The 16,221-nt window shown below is 43.7% G+C and overlaps 1 protein-coding gene across 1 annotated transcript in view; it reads right to left on the bottom strand.

Moving 5' to 3' along the window:
* Positions 1-14,182, bottom strand: part of LOC121281119 (cytochrome P450 26B1-like) — a gene marked incomplete at its 3' end in the record, with an annotated part of 35,681 nt that extends 21,499 nt beyond the window's left edge. The window contains exons 1-3 of the mRNA XM_041193823.1: positions 13,985-14,182; positions 7,804-8,028; positions 4,877-5,152 (exon numbers count right to left, since the gene is read on the bottom strand). Of these exons, the coding sequence (XP_041049757.1) occupies positions 4,877-5,152; positions 7,804-8,028; positions 13,985-14,182 (699 nt within the window). The remainder of the gene's footprint in view (positions 1-4,876; positions 5,153-7,803; positions 8,029-13,984) is intronic.
* Positions 14,183-16,221: the final 2,039 nt, after the last annotated feature.

Genomic DNA, 16,221 nt, shown 5'->3' with positions numbered 1-16,221 from the left:
CACGCTATTTCACGCTTGGGCATGCTGAGCTGAACATCCTACCCCTAGAGTTTGAGTTCAGGCTGGATGGTCAGGGTTGACCGGAATGTCAAGAGCTCGCAGTGTGGCTGTGAATCCAGAGCCTGGGAGGTTAAGAGGTGGTGGAATTGAAGTCTGGCTCAGATTCCAGGGCCTCACATTGCTTCTGCTGAATGTTTCTGAGTCAATGTGCAGCAACAGCAGTAACCCTCCTGACTGTAAAAAAATGCAGAGCTTACAACTCCCTGTGCAGAGTTTTCTCATAAACAGGCGTTTCAGAGTTGTTGAAGCTCAAGATTCCCTGGATCTAAAACAGCATCAATATCCCCAAACACCCTGCTGCATTCGGCTATTAATTCTTTGGCTGTGATGGCCTGAGGATATGAAATGCAGTATAGTGTATGTACTCCCTGCAGGAGTCTTACATGGAATTTACAGCACAGAAACATTTGGCTCACCCCATCTATGTTGGTGTTTATGTTCCACACAAGCCTCCTCCCACCTTTCTTGATTACACTATCAGGGTAACCTTCAGCGTCTTTCCCCCTCTTGTGTTGATCAAGTTCCTTGAATGTGTCTATACTAGAATCATAGAATGGTTACAGCATAGAAGGAGGCCATTTGGCACATTGTCTCCGTGTCAGTTCTCTGCAACAGCAACTCAGCTAGGCTCACTCCTCCACCTTTTCCCTGTAGTCCTGTAAAATCTTTTCTCTTCAGATAATTATCCAGTTTTCTTCTAAAAACCGTAATTAAATCTGTCTCCATCACACGTTCAGGCAGTGCATTCCAGATGCAAACCATTTGTTGCATTGAGAATTTTTCTCATGTCGCCTCTGGTCTTTTGTTAATCACCCTCAGGTCCTTGACCTTCTGCCGATGGGAACAGTTTCTCTCCATTTATGTTCGCCAAACACCTCATGATTTTGAACACTTCCAACAAATCTCTTCTCAACCTTCTCTTCTCCAAGGAGAACAGTCCCAGCTTCGCCAATCCATCCACATAACGGAAGCTTCTCATCCTCGGAACCATTCTCGTAAATCTTGCCCTCACCCTTTCAAAAACCTTCATAGCCTTCCTGTTGAGGCTGAGCTAGTATTTTATGAAGGTTCATAACTTACTTGCTTTTGTACCCTGTGGCCCTATTTATAAAGCCCAGGGTTCAGTATAATTTATGAACTGCTTTCTTAATATGCCCTGCCACCTTCAATGATTTATGCACGTATACACCCAGGCCCCTCTGCTCCTTCTTTTCCTTCAGAACTGTACCCTTTATTTTATGTCACCGCTCCTCATTCTGCTAATAAAAATGTATCACTTAAACATAGAAGCATAGGCCAGAATTTTATGTCTTGCGGGCGGGTGCAAAATTGTGCGAGATGACGTCGGGCGAGCGTCCCGTTGTCATTGTGCACTTGCGCGATATTGTGTTCGGCACGCACATGCAAAAGTCGGAAGACGTCTGCTGACAATTAAGCTCATTAATGGCCAAATTGTCAGCGATTTTTCGTGGCCCGTCCAACATTATGGTCAGGCAGAGGGGCCAATCGGCTGGGTGGGCTTTACATTTTTGATGAAACCTCATCCAAGGGCGGGATGAAATCTCCGTTAGGATTTAAAATAAAAAGAAATATTTGGGGACAGCATTTTCATGAGATATGTTATCAGGTGCTTAATTGTGCTGCATGGATAACTTTTTACAGCTTTTTTGCACCTTTTCTTATTATTTGGAGATCTGCAGCTCCCTGAGGTAGCGGTCTGCCTTCAGGGAGCTCAGTGGAAGTGCTCACCTGTGGTGACATCATCGCCCACCCTTTTCCCATCCCCACTGGCAGTGCTGAGCCTTTCTCTGGCCATGTTTCACGTTGGCTGGCTGTTAATTGGTCAGCCAGCATGAAATTGCGGTCAGAGGCTGATTGCTGTTGGGGGACAGTTTCCCATTCACTTCTGCGCTCAGTGGGAAGTCACCTTTGATGCTCACAACGGATGGCGGTCGAGGGGATTGGGGAGGAATGTCTAGGATTGGCTGGGACAGGAAGAGGTGTTGCGGAGGATGAGGTTGGGAGGGGGGGAGTGAAGGTTTCGGGTGGTGAGGTTGGGAGGGGGGCGAAATGAAGGTTTCAGGGGGGAGTTTGTGAGTGGGGGCAAGTTTACGGGAGGAGGAGAGGGTAATGGGGAGAAGGTGGCAACTGGGGAGGTAGGTGTAAGGGAGGGTGGAATGTGTAACGGAAGGAGTGTGGAGAGGGGGAGGGAGTCAAGGGGATGAAGAAATGCGGACAGGGGAGGGAGTTGAGGGGGAGGAAGAAGTAAGAGTGGAGGAAGGAGTCAGGGAGGGGGAAAGAGTAAAGTTGGAAGAAGAAGTAAGTGTGCCTGAGGGAGTCAGGAATGGGGGAAAGAGTAAGGCTGGAGGAAGAAGTAAGGCTAGAGGAAGGAGTCAGGAGGGGGAAAGGGCTAAGCAGGGAGGAGTCCGGAAGGGTGGGAGGACTAAGGTGGGGAAGGGGTTCCGGGGGAAGGGGTGCGAGGGAGGAAGGGGTCAGGAGGTGGGAAGGGGTCTGGAGGCAGGGGATGTGCAGCTGAACGTGCAAAGGAGGGGTCTGATAGATGTCTACCTACTGGGGAGTGTACTGAAGGTGGGCATGGTATGAGGGAATGGTGAGAATGACTGAGGGCAGAGTGAGGCGGTAGGGTGGGAGGGTGAGTGTTTGAAGGTGGCATTAGAAGGGACGACAAGGGTCATTGTTGGGGACTCAGAGGCAGACATAGACCCTGGGGGTGGGAAGAAGGAGGTGGAGGAGGTGAAAGTGGATGGGGGTGGGATTTTCGGGAAGGAAGTGAACATACACATTTGCCTGGACATCCCTGAAGGAAAAGGGTTGTGGCTGGTAGGTCACAGAGGGGAGGTGGAAGGTAATGCTGAGGGGGATGGCCAACTTTGATGGGGGAAAGGAAATGGGTGATTGGAGGAGGGGAAAAGATAAGGGAGCTTGGGCTGAGGCCCAAGCACTGATCTCTGCAGTACCCCACTAGTCACCGTCTGCCACTCCAAAAAGGACCCATTTATTCCTACTCTCTGTTTCCTGTCTGCTAACCAATTTTCAATCCATGCCAAAAGATTGCCCCCAAACCCATGTGCTTTAATTGTGCACAATAACCTCTTATGTGGGACCTTATGAAAAGATTCACACTTCTCTATATTGAATTTCATCTGCCACGTGCCTGTCCATATCCTCTTGAAGTCTATCACTATCCTCTTCACGGTTCATAATACTCCTAAGACTTGCATCATCTTCAAATTTTGAAATTATGTCCTGTACACCCAGGTCTAGGTTGTTAATATAAATCAAGAAAAGCAGTGTCCCTTTATATACCATTCCCCAGACAGGAGTAAATAAAGTTTTCTGTAATTCATGTTTTTAATCGACTTGAATTAAATAATTAAACTGTTGTATAATGAAATCACATGATTCAAAATAACACATAGTTCAAAGTATTTTTCACTTAAAAAGCATAGTTTAACTGACGTTTGAGGGCTCAAATGATTAATACATAGGAAAACAATGCAATAGTAGATTTAGAAATGATATGGCCAATGCATTTTCTTAGAACTCCTCCACCTCAAAATTTGGCACTACACTCCTGGTCCTCACATCCTTCCTTGTATAAGAGTGTCATATTTCTCACTCTCCAATCTGTTGGCATCTCCCCTGTATCCATGGAAGGTTGGAAGATTATGGAGAAATCTTCCCTTACCTCCACTCATTTTTTTCAGCAACCTGCGATGCAAATCATCAGGACCTGGTGACTTATCCATTTTAAACATATATGTGTTTTAAGATCATTACAATAATCTTTTTCTGAGAAACTAATACTTATCTTACTCAAAGAAAATCGACAGTAATATAAATCTTGATTATAAAACTTCTTTGTTGTGACCTGCACTTATGATGGTTGTATGACATCATGAGAATGGTGGGGTAGGGATTCTGGCTTGTTCTCTCATATGGCCTCAGTTATGGCATTGCGCGCAAGAAACCTGCATTTTGGACCAGCCCATGGACCACCTGGAGGACTTTTGTGACCACCAGTGATCCAGGGCCATTGCTCCACAGCTAATTTTTGCAATGTGCGTCTCATCTCCAAAATGAACAGTGGGACCTGGAGACAGTAGAAACCAAGGAAGGAAGTACTTGAAACATTTTTCTTAAAAAAAAAGGCTGTACAATAGGTAGAACAAGGTACATTATGTTAAGTGGTTTTGAAGTGATGAAAACTTGGGATGTGCAAGATTCCAGAGCTGGAATGAGTGCTGTTATTATGGACGGTAGTAGAACTGAAGCTGGAGTTACAGAGATTGGGTTTTACATGTTTAATTTTATAATACAACGTTGATGTTGCAGTGATAAAGTAAGTGCTTGAGCATTTACATAATGTGTTACTGCCACACTTTAAGGAAACTTGAATTTCCCAGTCCGTGAAAGCTTGGAACGCCCTAACTGGCCTCAGAAAATTGGCATTTGCCAATTGATAATTGACATGTGCAAGAGGGATTGTGAGTTATCATTCCAACAGGCTACAATAGGAAGGGGGGAACACATAAGGTGACTTCCAGCTCTCAGTCGTACCATCAGAGAAGGTGCCAAACAATTCCCTGCAAGGAGAAAGGAGGAGAAGGCTCATTGGATAACTGGAGAATGACATACCCCTGAAGCTCTGCTCAAAACTTTATCCTGGCACAGAGCTATTTTACAGTGGCCATTACAATGAGAACCCTGTGAAGTGCATCATTATTTAAGAGGCCCTTCAGCAACATTGCTCAATTCATGGGAGAATATGGTGGATGGCAAGAATTAAGCGTACCTTTCTGTAGCCACTGCCTGGGATGTCCAGGGGCAGTGAGAAAATGTTTTTGGTAAGTTGCTCAAAGATAGTGAACAAGTTGACCACCTCCTCCTCGTCTGGCAAGGATCCCAGCAGAACCACCACAGCTATTCGGAACATGAGCTTCTTAGTCTCTGGGTACACTGTGACAGGGCGTTCCCTGGCACACCAGTCCCTCACTGTTTCTGCCACCACCTGCTTGATCCATGGCATGTAACTCTCTAAAGCAGAATGGCTGAAAACTTTTGCATAGACCTGTTGAGGAACAGAAATGATGTTGAAGGGGCAGGGTTTAGATTGAGGAACTCTCAGCAGACTGGAGTCTACAATTACAGTAAAATCCAATACATAAATTACTGCATATTTGACAGTCACCAATATTGTATAGATCCTATATGTTGCACCAGTAAATAAAATACAAGGAGATAGGAAGTTGTGCCTTATAGATCAGATTTTAAATAATAAATTTCAGAATTAGACATTTTCACATTTGTGTTTATTTATCCATTGTCTGCATTTTCCCTCCAAATGAATAAATATTCCTGTGAACATCAGCTGCTTGACATGAGATGAAAGAAATGAATCCACAACTTTCATGGTGAATGCACCATTCTCAAACACTGCAAAATATATTTTTATAATGGATTCATGTACACGAACCCTATGGATAGCCATAAGGTGACTCTCTAATATCTGTTAGTGCAACCCCTAAAAGGCTAATTAACAGCACAAACAAGCACCTCATTCTCCATGAGGAGATCATTGTAATACAATGTATAGTCTTGCTTCTACAGGCAAACCTTTTTGGCGCCAGCTGCAGGGTTCTATTCCTGCTTTCATCCGTACATGTTTTATATTGATTGGAAAGTTTAAAAAGCGGTTATGGATCAAGAAATAGAGTTAACATTTCAGGTTAATCACCTTTAGTCAACCCTCTTTCTCCACAGATGCTGCCTCCAGCATCTGCAGTATTCCACTTTTACATAAAAAGCAACTAGTTTTAAAAAGCTAAACATTTAAAAACTATACAATATAATTAAATGTGACAGAGTTTGGGAAAATCAAAATGGACAATCAGAAAATTAAAGGGTCAAATTCAAGTCAGGGAAAACAAAATATTCTAAATATTTTATAGGCACCTTGGATCAATATACTTTAAATGTTATCCTCTCTCTATTTTCTTCTGACTTTCAGGTATACATATATAAGACAACAGGTTACTGGGAAATAAAAACAAAAAAACTGCGGATGCTGGAAATCCAAAACAAAAACAAAAACAGAATTACCTGGAAAAACTCAGCAGGTCTGGGAAAATCCTTAAGCCAAGGGGTAGAAGTACAATTACAACACAAAATGTTGAAAATCACAAAGCAATTCCCCCTCCTTTTCTTTAGTCAGCCTTGCTGGGGTTTGGTTCAAGAAGTGTCAGCAGTTAATTTTCTCGATAAAGTTGACCACCAGGATGTTGATGTTTTGACATTTAGTAAGAGTAATGTTATTGAATGTCTAGGTGAGATGGTTAGGGCCTCTCTTGTTGGAGATGGTCATGGCCTGGCACTTGTGTAGCCAGGGGAATGAGTACCTGCAGTCTACCCAAAGTATTGACATCACAATGGAGCCTGAATCTGCCCTCACATTGACCTCCGCATGCATACACCTTTCAGCGGCTGATTGGTGCTAATATTAACTGTAACACTGCCTCTGCTGCCCTAACATAGGCCACAGAAAGAGTTGGGATTTCATGATCTCATTGCTCAGAATCATGCCATATTCTGCATTTACATTTGGAGGAACTGGGATGCCCCGCAAAACATTGTGAATTGGTAAAACTTGAAAATGTTTTTGCTCAGATATTGTTGACTAAAGGAGTTATGAGGTGAATATTTGAATGTACGATGGGCAGGTTGATAAAAATTTTATACCTCTTTTGAAGCAACTTGGAGGTTGCCAGTTAAGACAAACTAGGGGACCCATTTGAAAGGGAGATCACTAACTGACTGAAACAAAAATCCAAAACTTTAAAGGAAACTTAACAAATCAAATTAAAATGACATTCCCAGTGTTGATAATGCACTCCAGTCACCCTGTTGCCCACTCTGTTAAAGGAAAAGCTCAAGCGCACCAATGGACATCATGTGTTTCCTCTCCCAGGACACTTAGGCATGGACGTAGCCACGGAAGAGAGGCAGGCAGTTGAGGTGAACAACCCCCTTAACCATCTGCTGCCTGGACCTGCTAATGGTCACTTTGACCAGGCCCAGGAACAGTCCGATGAAGAGATCTCCCAATCTGCCCACTGTCCCCCCCCCTCCCCCCATCCCTCCACACCCTCCCTCCCCACCCCTCCACGCCTCACTGGTCGCCAAAGCTCAGGAATGTGGGACTGGTACAACTAGAAATTGAACAGCAGCCCCTTCAGATAATAGAAGAGGGACTGTAAAGCCTTTATTTAGAATATTTACAATGAACTTTTACCAATAGTATTTACAACACACTTCTGTGTCCTTTTTTTGACATATAATACCAATGAATGAGTAACCCTTCCCTTAATTAGAAGTAGTCATAGCTTTCTAGCCTCAAGCAAGGGAACTGCTGAATGCTACAGCTTATGCTCCTACCCCAGGTTAATGACATTCTTGGTTCAGCTGTAATGGACACAATGTTGTGGAATGAGTCTACAACATATCTGCATGATAAACGTCATTTCGCTTGGAAGAAATGCAAACACTTACGTAGTCACAGTCAAAGGTCAGACTACAAATTATTTGACTCAGAAGCATGAAGTAAATATGTTTCAATTCATTTGGCATTTAAACAAAATTTTTGCTTGCATATTTCACTTGAAAATCATTGCCCTTTCTGAGAGAAACAGTTGGAGGTTTGAAGTTTTCTAGTGGAATCAGTACCTTTCTTTTGTGCTGGTGGATGTCCCCGATGGAGTTTGCCAGGCTGGTGGGCCCCAGGATGGCTTGGACACTCTGTGGCCAGTTGACACCAACTAAATTGTGCTCTTCAAGCAGCAGTCGATGCAAATGTTCCGCACCAGTGACGCGCACCACCGGCTGCCCAAGCAAGTGTGTCTTGAACACATTACCATGTTGCTTCCTTCTGGAGGCATGGAAGTTAGAGCCCTGTAAGGAGTAGGGGACAATTTTACATACAGTATAATAAAAAGCATATGCAGTGAAGATAACTTTTACTTCTTTCTAACTGTCAAATTTCTATTTTATTTAACAAATGTATTATCCAAAATGGCGCTTTTTCATTTGTTCATGGAATGTGGGCATCGCTCACAAGGATATCATTTATTACCCATCCCTGATTGCCCTTGAGAACGTGAGCTGCCTCCTTGAATCATCACAATCCATGTGGTGTAGGTAATACCCACAGTGCAGTTAGGGAGGGAGTTACAGGATTTTGACCCAGCGACAGTGAAGGAACGGTGATATATTTCCTAGTCAGGATAGTGTGTGATGTGGATGGGAACGTGCAGGTGCTGATGTTCCCATGCATCGGCTGCCCTTGTTCATTGAGGTAGCTTTGGAAGATGCTGTTGAAGGAAACTTGGGAAGATGCAACAGTGCATCTTGTAGATGGTACACAATGCCACCACTGTGCATCGGGACAGAGGGGGTGAATGTTGAAGGTGGTGGATGGGGTGCTGGTCAAGTGCGCTGCTTTGTCCTGGATGGTGTTGATTTTCTTGATGTTGTTGGAGCTGCACTCATCCAGGCAAGTGGAGAGTATTTCACTGCACTCCTGACTTGTGCCTTGTAAATGGTGGACAGGATTTGGGGAGTTGGGAGTAAAGTTACGCATCACAGAGTTCCCAGCCTCTGACCTGGTTTTGTAACCACAGGACGGAATCATCTCAGGATTGCACTAAGTCTGGTAATGGGCATGAAAAATAAAATTTTACCATTCGGCCACAATGGTGGGTTTTCATGCCGTATTGTCTGCTTCCAGACTCATTAATTATGCAGCCACAGGGAGCAGGCTGTCTTGCTGGCAGGTGGCCCCTGAATCACCCACCATGCCGTTACCTCACCATTTCCTCACTCAGGGTGCCATATCTAAATTGCAGCTCCCCACACGGTTCTCAATGCTTGAATCCCTGGACTGCTCCAGTGAAGACATGGCTCTGAAAGCCAAGGAAATTTCAGTGGCCCATCACTGGAATGCTTTTTGGAGGCCCGCTGTGATATCCTCCACCCCAACTCTGGCACAGGAAGTCCAACAATCTCACCACTCCAGTTTGGGAGGTGGTGGCAGTGGTGGTTAGTGCCAATGCTGCACAGAATATGTTGGCCATCCAATGCAGAAAGAGGTTGAATGATCTCATCTGTGCTGATACAGTAAGGTAGCCACCTCATCGCTCTAAACTCACACAGTCACAAGGCCATCACGCATTCACTGGCATCTCACTCCACTGCCAGCTCATCACACATCAACACTCACTCTCTCACACACAACCTCATATTTCCATCTGGCCTCGTCTCCTCTGGAGACTGCCTCCCCAGCCCTCACCATCATGAAGCCACTTGCCCAGCTCAACATCACATCCTGGGATACCCCCCTTTCCCCAGTGCAGCCCTCACCCTGCAGCCTTTTCTCTTGCCTGAGGCCACTTCTTCCCCTTCCCCAGGAAAGTCCTCGCCCTGCAGCCATTGAAAAGCCAGCCCCACCTTATGGCTGGTCTGGTAGATAGAGGCCTGCCCATGACCCCCCCTCTAAAAGTGATGTGATGCTGCCTGTGAAGCCTGGTATTGATGACTGCGAGTGCTGACTGAAGCAAGGTAGGCAAACAAACCTTGAAGTCCTGAGTGAAGGACAGCCTGCCAGGTGCACCTCACTTATGTATAGTTGTGAAACATATCGGTTTGTGGGCGTCGCTGGCTAGGCCAGCATTTATTGTCCATCTCCAGTTATCCTTGCGAAGGTGGTGATGAGCTGCCTTCTTGAACTGCTGTAGGTACAACCACAATGCCGACTTTGCAGTGGTTTGATACAACTGAATGGCTTGCTAGGTCATTTCAGAGGGCATTTAAGGGTCAGCCACATTACTGCAGATCTGGAGTCACATGTAGGCCAGACCAGATGAGGACGGCAGATTTCTTTTCCCTAAAGGGCATTAGTGAACCAGATGGGTTTTTATGGCAATCGTAATGGTCATCATTAGACTTTTAAATCTAGATTTTTTATTGAATTCAAATTTCACCACATCAAACCTGGGTCTCCAGAGCATTACCCTGGGTGTCTGGAATACCAGTCCAGTGATAATACCACAATACCATTATGCCACTATGCCACCGCCTCCTCTTGGACGAGGTTGGCTAGGGGCAAGACTAGTTTTAGACCACAAGTCTTCAGGGCTACAGATGGACTGTTGTTGGGGGCCCATAATCTTTGGTGTATCCAGTACCTTCAGCCAATTCTTGATATCATGTAGAGTGAGTTGATTGGCTGAAAATTTGCATCTGTGTGCTGGGGACCTCAGCAGGAGGCCACGATCAATCATCCACTTGCCACTTCTGAATGAAGATGGTTCCAAATGCTTCAGTCTTGTCTTTTGCACTTTTGTGAAGATGGAGATATTTGTGAAGCCTCCTCCTCTTCCTATTAGTTGCATTATCATCCACTATAATTCATGACTGGATGTGGTAGGATTCCAGAGCTCTGGTCTTATCCATTGGAATTGCTTTTATCTGTCTATTGCACGCTGCATCAACAGTTTAGCATGCAGGTAGTCCTATAGTTATAGCTTCATCAGGTTGGCACCTAATTTTATGTATTCCTGGTGCTCTCCTGGCATGCCCTCCTGCAGTCTTCATTGAAGCAACTTTGGTACCATGGCTTAATCATAATGGTAGGATGATGGATAAGGCAGGCCATGAGGCTAGAGAATGTGATCAAATACAATTCTGCTGTGGCTTATGGCCCAAGGCACTTCATGGGTGCCCAGTCTGAGCTGCTAGTTCTGTTCTGAATCTATCCCACTTAGCATATGATAATGCAAGATGAAATGATGCAGTGTGTCCTCAACGTGAAAATGAGACTTCATCTCCACAAGAACTTTGAGGTAGTCACTCCTAACAACAATGTAATGGACAGATGCATCCATGTCAGTAGATTGGTGAGGATGGGGTCAAATAGATTTGACCACTGATACCCTCTAATTCTAACAGAGAGAAAGGCCAAGGTGGTAAGAAAGAGGGAGAAAGAGAGAGTGAAGGAATAATGACAGAAAGTGGGAAAGAGGGTAATGTAAACTCATAGAACAGGTCCTCCAGAGACGTCCAAACTACCTAGGATGCCTGTGCATAATGTGAACCTCCAACAACGCGTGACAAAGTGTAAGTCTTGAACATCCAAATGTTCTCATTACTGAAAAGACACAGCATTGGATCGAAAATTTGGCAGGTTTCATTATCCGTGTATGTTTCTCTCCTACATGATCTTCCTTTATTCACCGTGCCCAGGCGATCCTTTACATTCAGTGCATTAATAACACAATTTGACCTTGGATGTTTTAATCAGGAAAATGCAACTTTCTTCTTGCTCTCGGGCAATACAGTTCTAGAAGACTGAAGCCTAGATGTGTCTGTCTGGCATGTTGGTGTATGAATCTTTAACATGCTCACACATTTGCTATTTTAACAGAGGCCTTAATCCATTTATTTTAATTTAGATGTTGTGTCCTTTAAAACAATTATTGGAGAAATGTCACATGAACAGATTGTTTTGTTTAAGAAATTCTAACATGTTTTTCATAAAGAATTTAATGAAGCTGAAATGTTGCATAATAAGTTCCAGACAAACCGATTGTGCCATCTTTGAAAATGTTCTGTTCCTCCTCTCATTATGACTTTTGCATGTCTTCTTTGTTCTGGTGTTGGCATTTGGTTATAGAATATTAAACCTATTTGCTACCCTTTGTGAAATTAACTAGTATATCTGTACGCTTGATGTTCATCCCTCATTTCTCCCCCCGGCCTTTTAATTTTAAGTGAAGTGTTAGTCAGTCTTTTCCAGATTACAACTGACCAAATACATCTTTCTCTCACTTTGATTTTCTATCTCTGCACACCCTGATACAGCCAGCTTCCTAGCGATAACAAAAACAGAATTACCTGGAAAAACTCAGCAGGTCTGGCAGCATCGGCGGAGAAGAAAAGAGTTGACGTTTCGAGTCTCTCATGACCCTTCGACAGAACTAGATGAATCCCAGGAAGGGTTGAAATATAAGCTGGTTTAAGGTGGTGGTGGTGGTGGTGGTGGTGGTGGTGGTGGTGGTGGTGGTTGGGGGGTGGGGGGGGTGGTGTGCGGTGGCGTTGGGGGGGTGGCGAGAGAAGTGGAGGGGGGTGGTGTGGTTGTAGGCAAAAGCAGTGATAGAAGCAGATCATCAAAAGATGTCACAGATGGCAGAACAAAAGAACACATAGGTGTCGAAGTTGGTGATATTATCTAAACGAATGTGCTAATTAAGAATGGATGGTAGGGCACTCAAGGTATAGCTCTAGTGGGGGTGGGGGGAGCATAAAAGATTTAAAGATATTTAAAAATAATGGAAATAGGAGGGAAAAAGAAAAATCTATATAAGTTATTGGAAAAAAACACAATGAAGGGGGAAGAAACAGAAGGGGGGTGGGGATGGAGGAGGGAGCTCAAGACCTAAAGTTGTTGAATTCAATATTCAGTCCGGAAGGCTGTAAAGTGCCTAGTCGGAAGATGAGGTGTTGTTCCTCCAGTTTTCGTTGGGTTTCACTAGAACAATGCAGCAAGCCAAGGACAGACACGTGGGCAAGAAAGCAGGGTGGAGTGTTGAAATGGCAAGGGACAGGGAGGTTTGGGTCTTTCTTGTGGACAGACCGCAGGTGTTCTGCAAAGCGGTCGCCCAGTTTACGTTTGGTCTCTCCAATGTAGAGGAGACCGCATTGGGAACAACGAATGCAGTAGACTAAGTTGGGGGAAATGCAAGTGAAATGTTGCTTCACTTGAAAGGAGTGTTTGGGTCCTTGGACGGTGAGGAGAGAGGAAGTGAAGGGGCAGGTGTTACATCTTTTGCGTGGGCATGGGGTGGTGCCATAGGTGGGAGTTGGGGAGTAGGGGGTGATGGAGGAGTGGACCAGGGTGTCCCAGAGGGAATGATCCTAGCAATATCCTGATAAATGCAACTTAGTCCTTTCCAGTAGTGTCTAACCCCGACAAGCACATCGCTCTGCAATCTCTTTTGCAATGTGTTTCTGGGAGTTAATAAAGCACAATCAAGCTGTTCTGCACCCATTGAATTAGTATTGTTGCCCTTGTGCACTTCATTTGTGCAGGAGTTGACATGAGATGCACTTGAGCTGTGCAGCACTGGATTCAAATAAATAGCATGTCAGCTGTGGATCACTGTTAGCACTCTCATCTCTGAGTCAGGATGTTGTGGGTTCAAGTCCTGAGCCTAAGACGTTGGTTGACACTCCAGTGCAGCACTGAGGGAATGCTGTGTTCAGAGGTGCTGTCTTTCAGATGTGAAATTAAATCAAGATGCCTTTTGACAGACATGAAAAAAACCCATGGCACTATTTCAAAGAGTAGTGGGAAAATTCTCCCTGGTGTTCTGCCAATATTTATCCTTCAGCATACATCACTAAAACAAATTATCTGCTTGTTATTTCAATGCTGTTTGTTGTGACCTTGCTGCATATAAATTGTGTTTCCTACCTTCATAACAGTGACTATACTTCAAAAATACTTCATTGTTGCAAAGTGCTTTGGGATGTCCTGAGGTTGTGAAAGGAACTATACGAATGAAAGTCTTTTTATGTGTGTATAATACCTGACATTGAGATATGTAAAAGCTATAAATTCATAGATTGCAGTGAATTGTTCCCTTCCTCACAGGGAACGAGTGAAGGTAGAATACAAGTCACACAGGCCTTACTGTTAACAGGAACACTGGCACAAATTGGGACATGAACTGAACTATAAAAAATCAGAAAATAAAATAAAAGAAACAAATGCTTACCTCAAACAACAAACAGTTTATTTTTCTACCCTATCCTTCAAGTATTACTTAGTATAACAAGAAAGCAGGCATACCTGCAGGAGCCAGTGGAATGTTTCACCAACAATTGGAAGCCCCATGGATCCTGGAGGGAGAGGGAGCTCCCAGTTCTTGTCTCGCTTTAGATTCCATCGAAGCTCCCAGAGATAGATGCAAGCAGTCATAAAAAGGACGATAGGGGCTAGGAGAGCAAAAAGGCTGATCAGCAATGATAACACCACCATCAGGGCCATCCTCAAATGTTTCAACAAAAAAATTCTGTGAACGTAGCAGATCTGTACTCCACAGAACTAACAAAACTGGACAAATACACCGATTCGTAGATTTAGGTGTCTTGCGATGCTGCATCACACTGGACACAACTGTAAAGTCTGAAGTGAAACTAACAAAATATCTGCATATATAGAGGCATCAAAGTATACTCAGAGGTTTGGTATTTAACATGAGTGTGCTCAAAGCATCATTTCTTCCCCAACACCCCCCCCTGCCACCCACCACCACCGCCCCTCTCCCCCCCATCCCCCACCCCCCTTCACTTCTCTCATTCACGTTCTCCAACTCCTCACCCATTCTGGGAACACAAGGGGGGAAAAGGAGTTTGCTCTGATGATGTGATCATCTTGTAGAGATTTGAAAGATTGAGAAGTCTGAAGGTAGGTCAATTTCCCTATGATTATCTGGAGATGGCACTCCACTCTTGCAAATGAGTTAAAAAATAAGGCTGCTATGTGGGAGCTATGAAATACTTCTGACGCTTTTGACAGATTAATTCAAATATGAAGCTCAAATGTAGAAGGAAACATTCGTTGCATAGGGAGAGTTGATAAAAAGAATAGTCGGGAGCACGAGGGACAAAAGGGAAGGATAATAAATAAATCTAAACAACTGACAATATAATTGAAGTTGCAGCTGGAGCTGCCAAAACATTTTTACTTATTTTCACAGTTATCCAGCGACTGGAAAATATTCAGAAAAGCTTTATTGAATCATTACATCTTCTGAAGATGACATTGTAAACATCAGAATAATGTTAGGTTTCACTCATTTTCTGCAGCCGGAGAACATGTGTTAGAGCATATATCTTCTCAAAGTATAATTTACCGTGTGTTTCTACTTAATTTTTCCATAGATTGCAACAGCACTTAACAAGAAATAGTTCAGTATTTACAAGAATCCATGACCCCACTGAACGCTGTATTGTTTGTCTGTGACTCAGCATCCGGTTCTATACGTAACTTGTGTCATGATGTAAATTCTTATAAGAAAGATTTGCATTTACATGGCACCTTATCATGTCTCCCAGAACCTTCCAAATGCACTTCACAAACATTGTCCGTTTATAGGAAGGGAGAGCCAGCACCATAGTACCAAGTGAGTGAAGCATTATGCATTTGGGGCTGATGTTTTTCCAGATTCAACAATGTTAGAATTCAAATGCAGGACTTTATGGATCCTGGGTGGAAAGGGAGCTCCCAGTGAATTGTTCCCTTTTAGGACTTTCTTCACAGGGGACGAGTGAAGGTAGAATACAAGTCACCCCGGCCTTACTGCTAACAGCAACACTGGCACAAACTGGGACAGGGACTGAACTATAAAAAAAGACAGAAAATAAAAGAAACAAACACTTAACTCAAACAACAAACAGTTTATTTTTCTACCCTATCCTTCAAGTATTACTTAGTATAACGAGAAAGCAGGCATACCTGCAGGAGCCAGTGGAATGTTTCACTGACAATTGGAAGTCCCATGGATCTTGGAGGGAGAGGGAGCTCCCAGTTCTTGTCTCGCTTTAGATTCCATCGAAGCTCCCAGAGATAGATGCAAGCAGTCATAAAAAGGACGATAGGGGCTAGGAAAGCAAAAAGGCTGATTAGCAATGATAACACCACCATCAGATTGTTTTACTGCTGAAAGCCTTTGAATGTTATTTTGGAATTAGGGGTCTAGCATTGTACTGCTGATAGAAGGGGAGTCAGTAAAAATGTGCTTGATCTGTACTGATATGGTTTATAAGCCAGCAGCAATGTGTCTTGGAAGAATTAGGCAGGTAACCTATGTTAGGTGTGTCAGAAATGTTAACGTATCTTGATTTAAAAAAAATAAATTGTTAAATTAATCATTCTGATTGCTGAAGTAGATTGTTTGCAGAAAGATCGTAATACCTAGACATTAACACCCATCTCACAGAATTTAATCCAATGGACCATGGCTTGTGATAGGTAGCTTAACACAATAGGGTCAATTTTATGATCTATGATCCCATGCAGAAAGA

The sequence above is a fragment of the Carcharodon carcharias genome, chromosome 8, assembly GCF_017639515.1.
Source record: "Carcharodon carcharias isolate sCarCar2 chromosome 8, sCarCar2.pri, whole genome shotgun sequence".
NCBI classification, from domain to species: domain Eukaryota; kingdom Metazoa; phylum Chordata; class Chondrichthyes; order Lamniformes; family Lamnidae; genus Carcharodon; species Carcharodon carcharias.
Note: the sequence above shows the minus strand (reverse complement) of the source record. Positions and strands in the feature narration are given on the sequence as shown.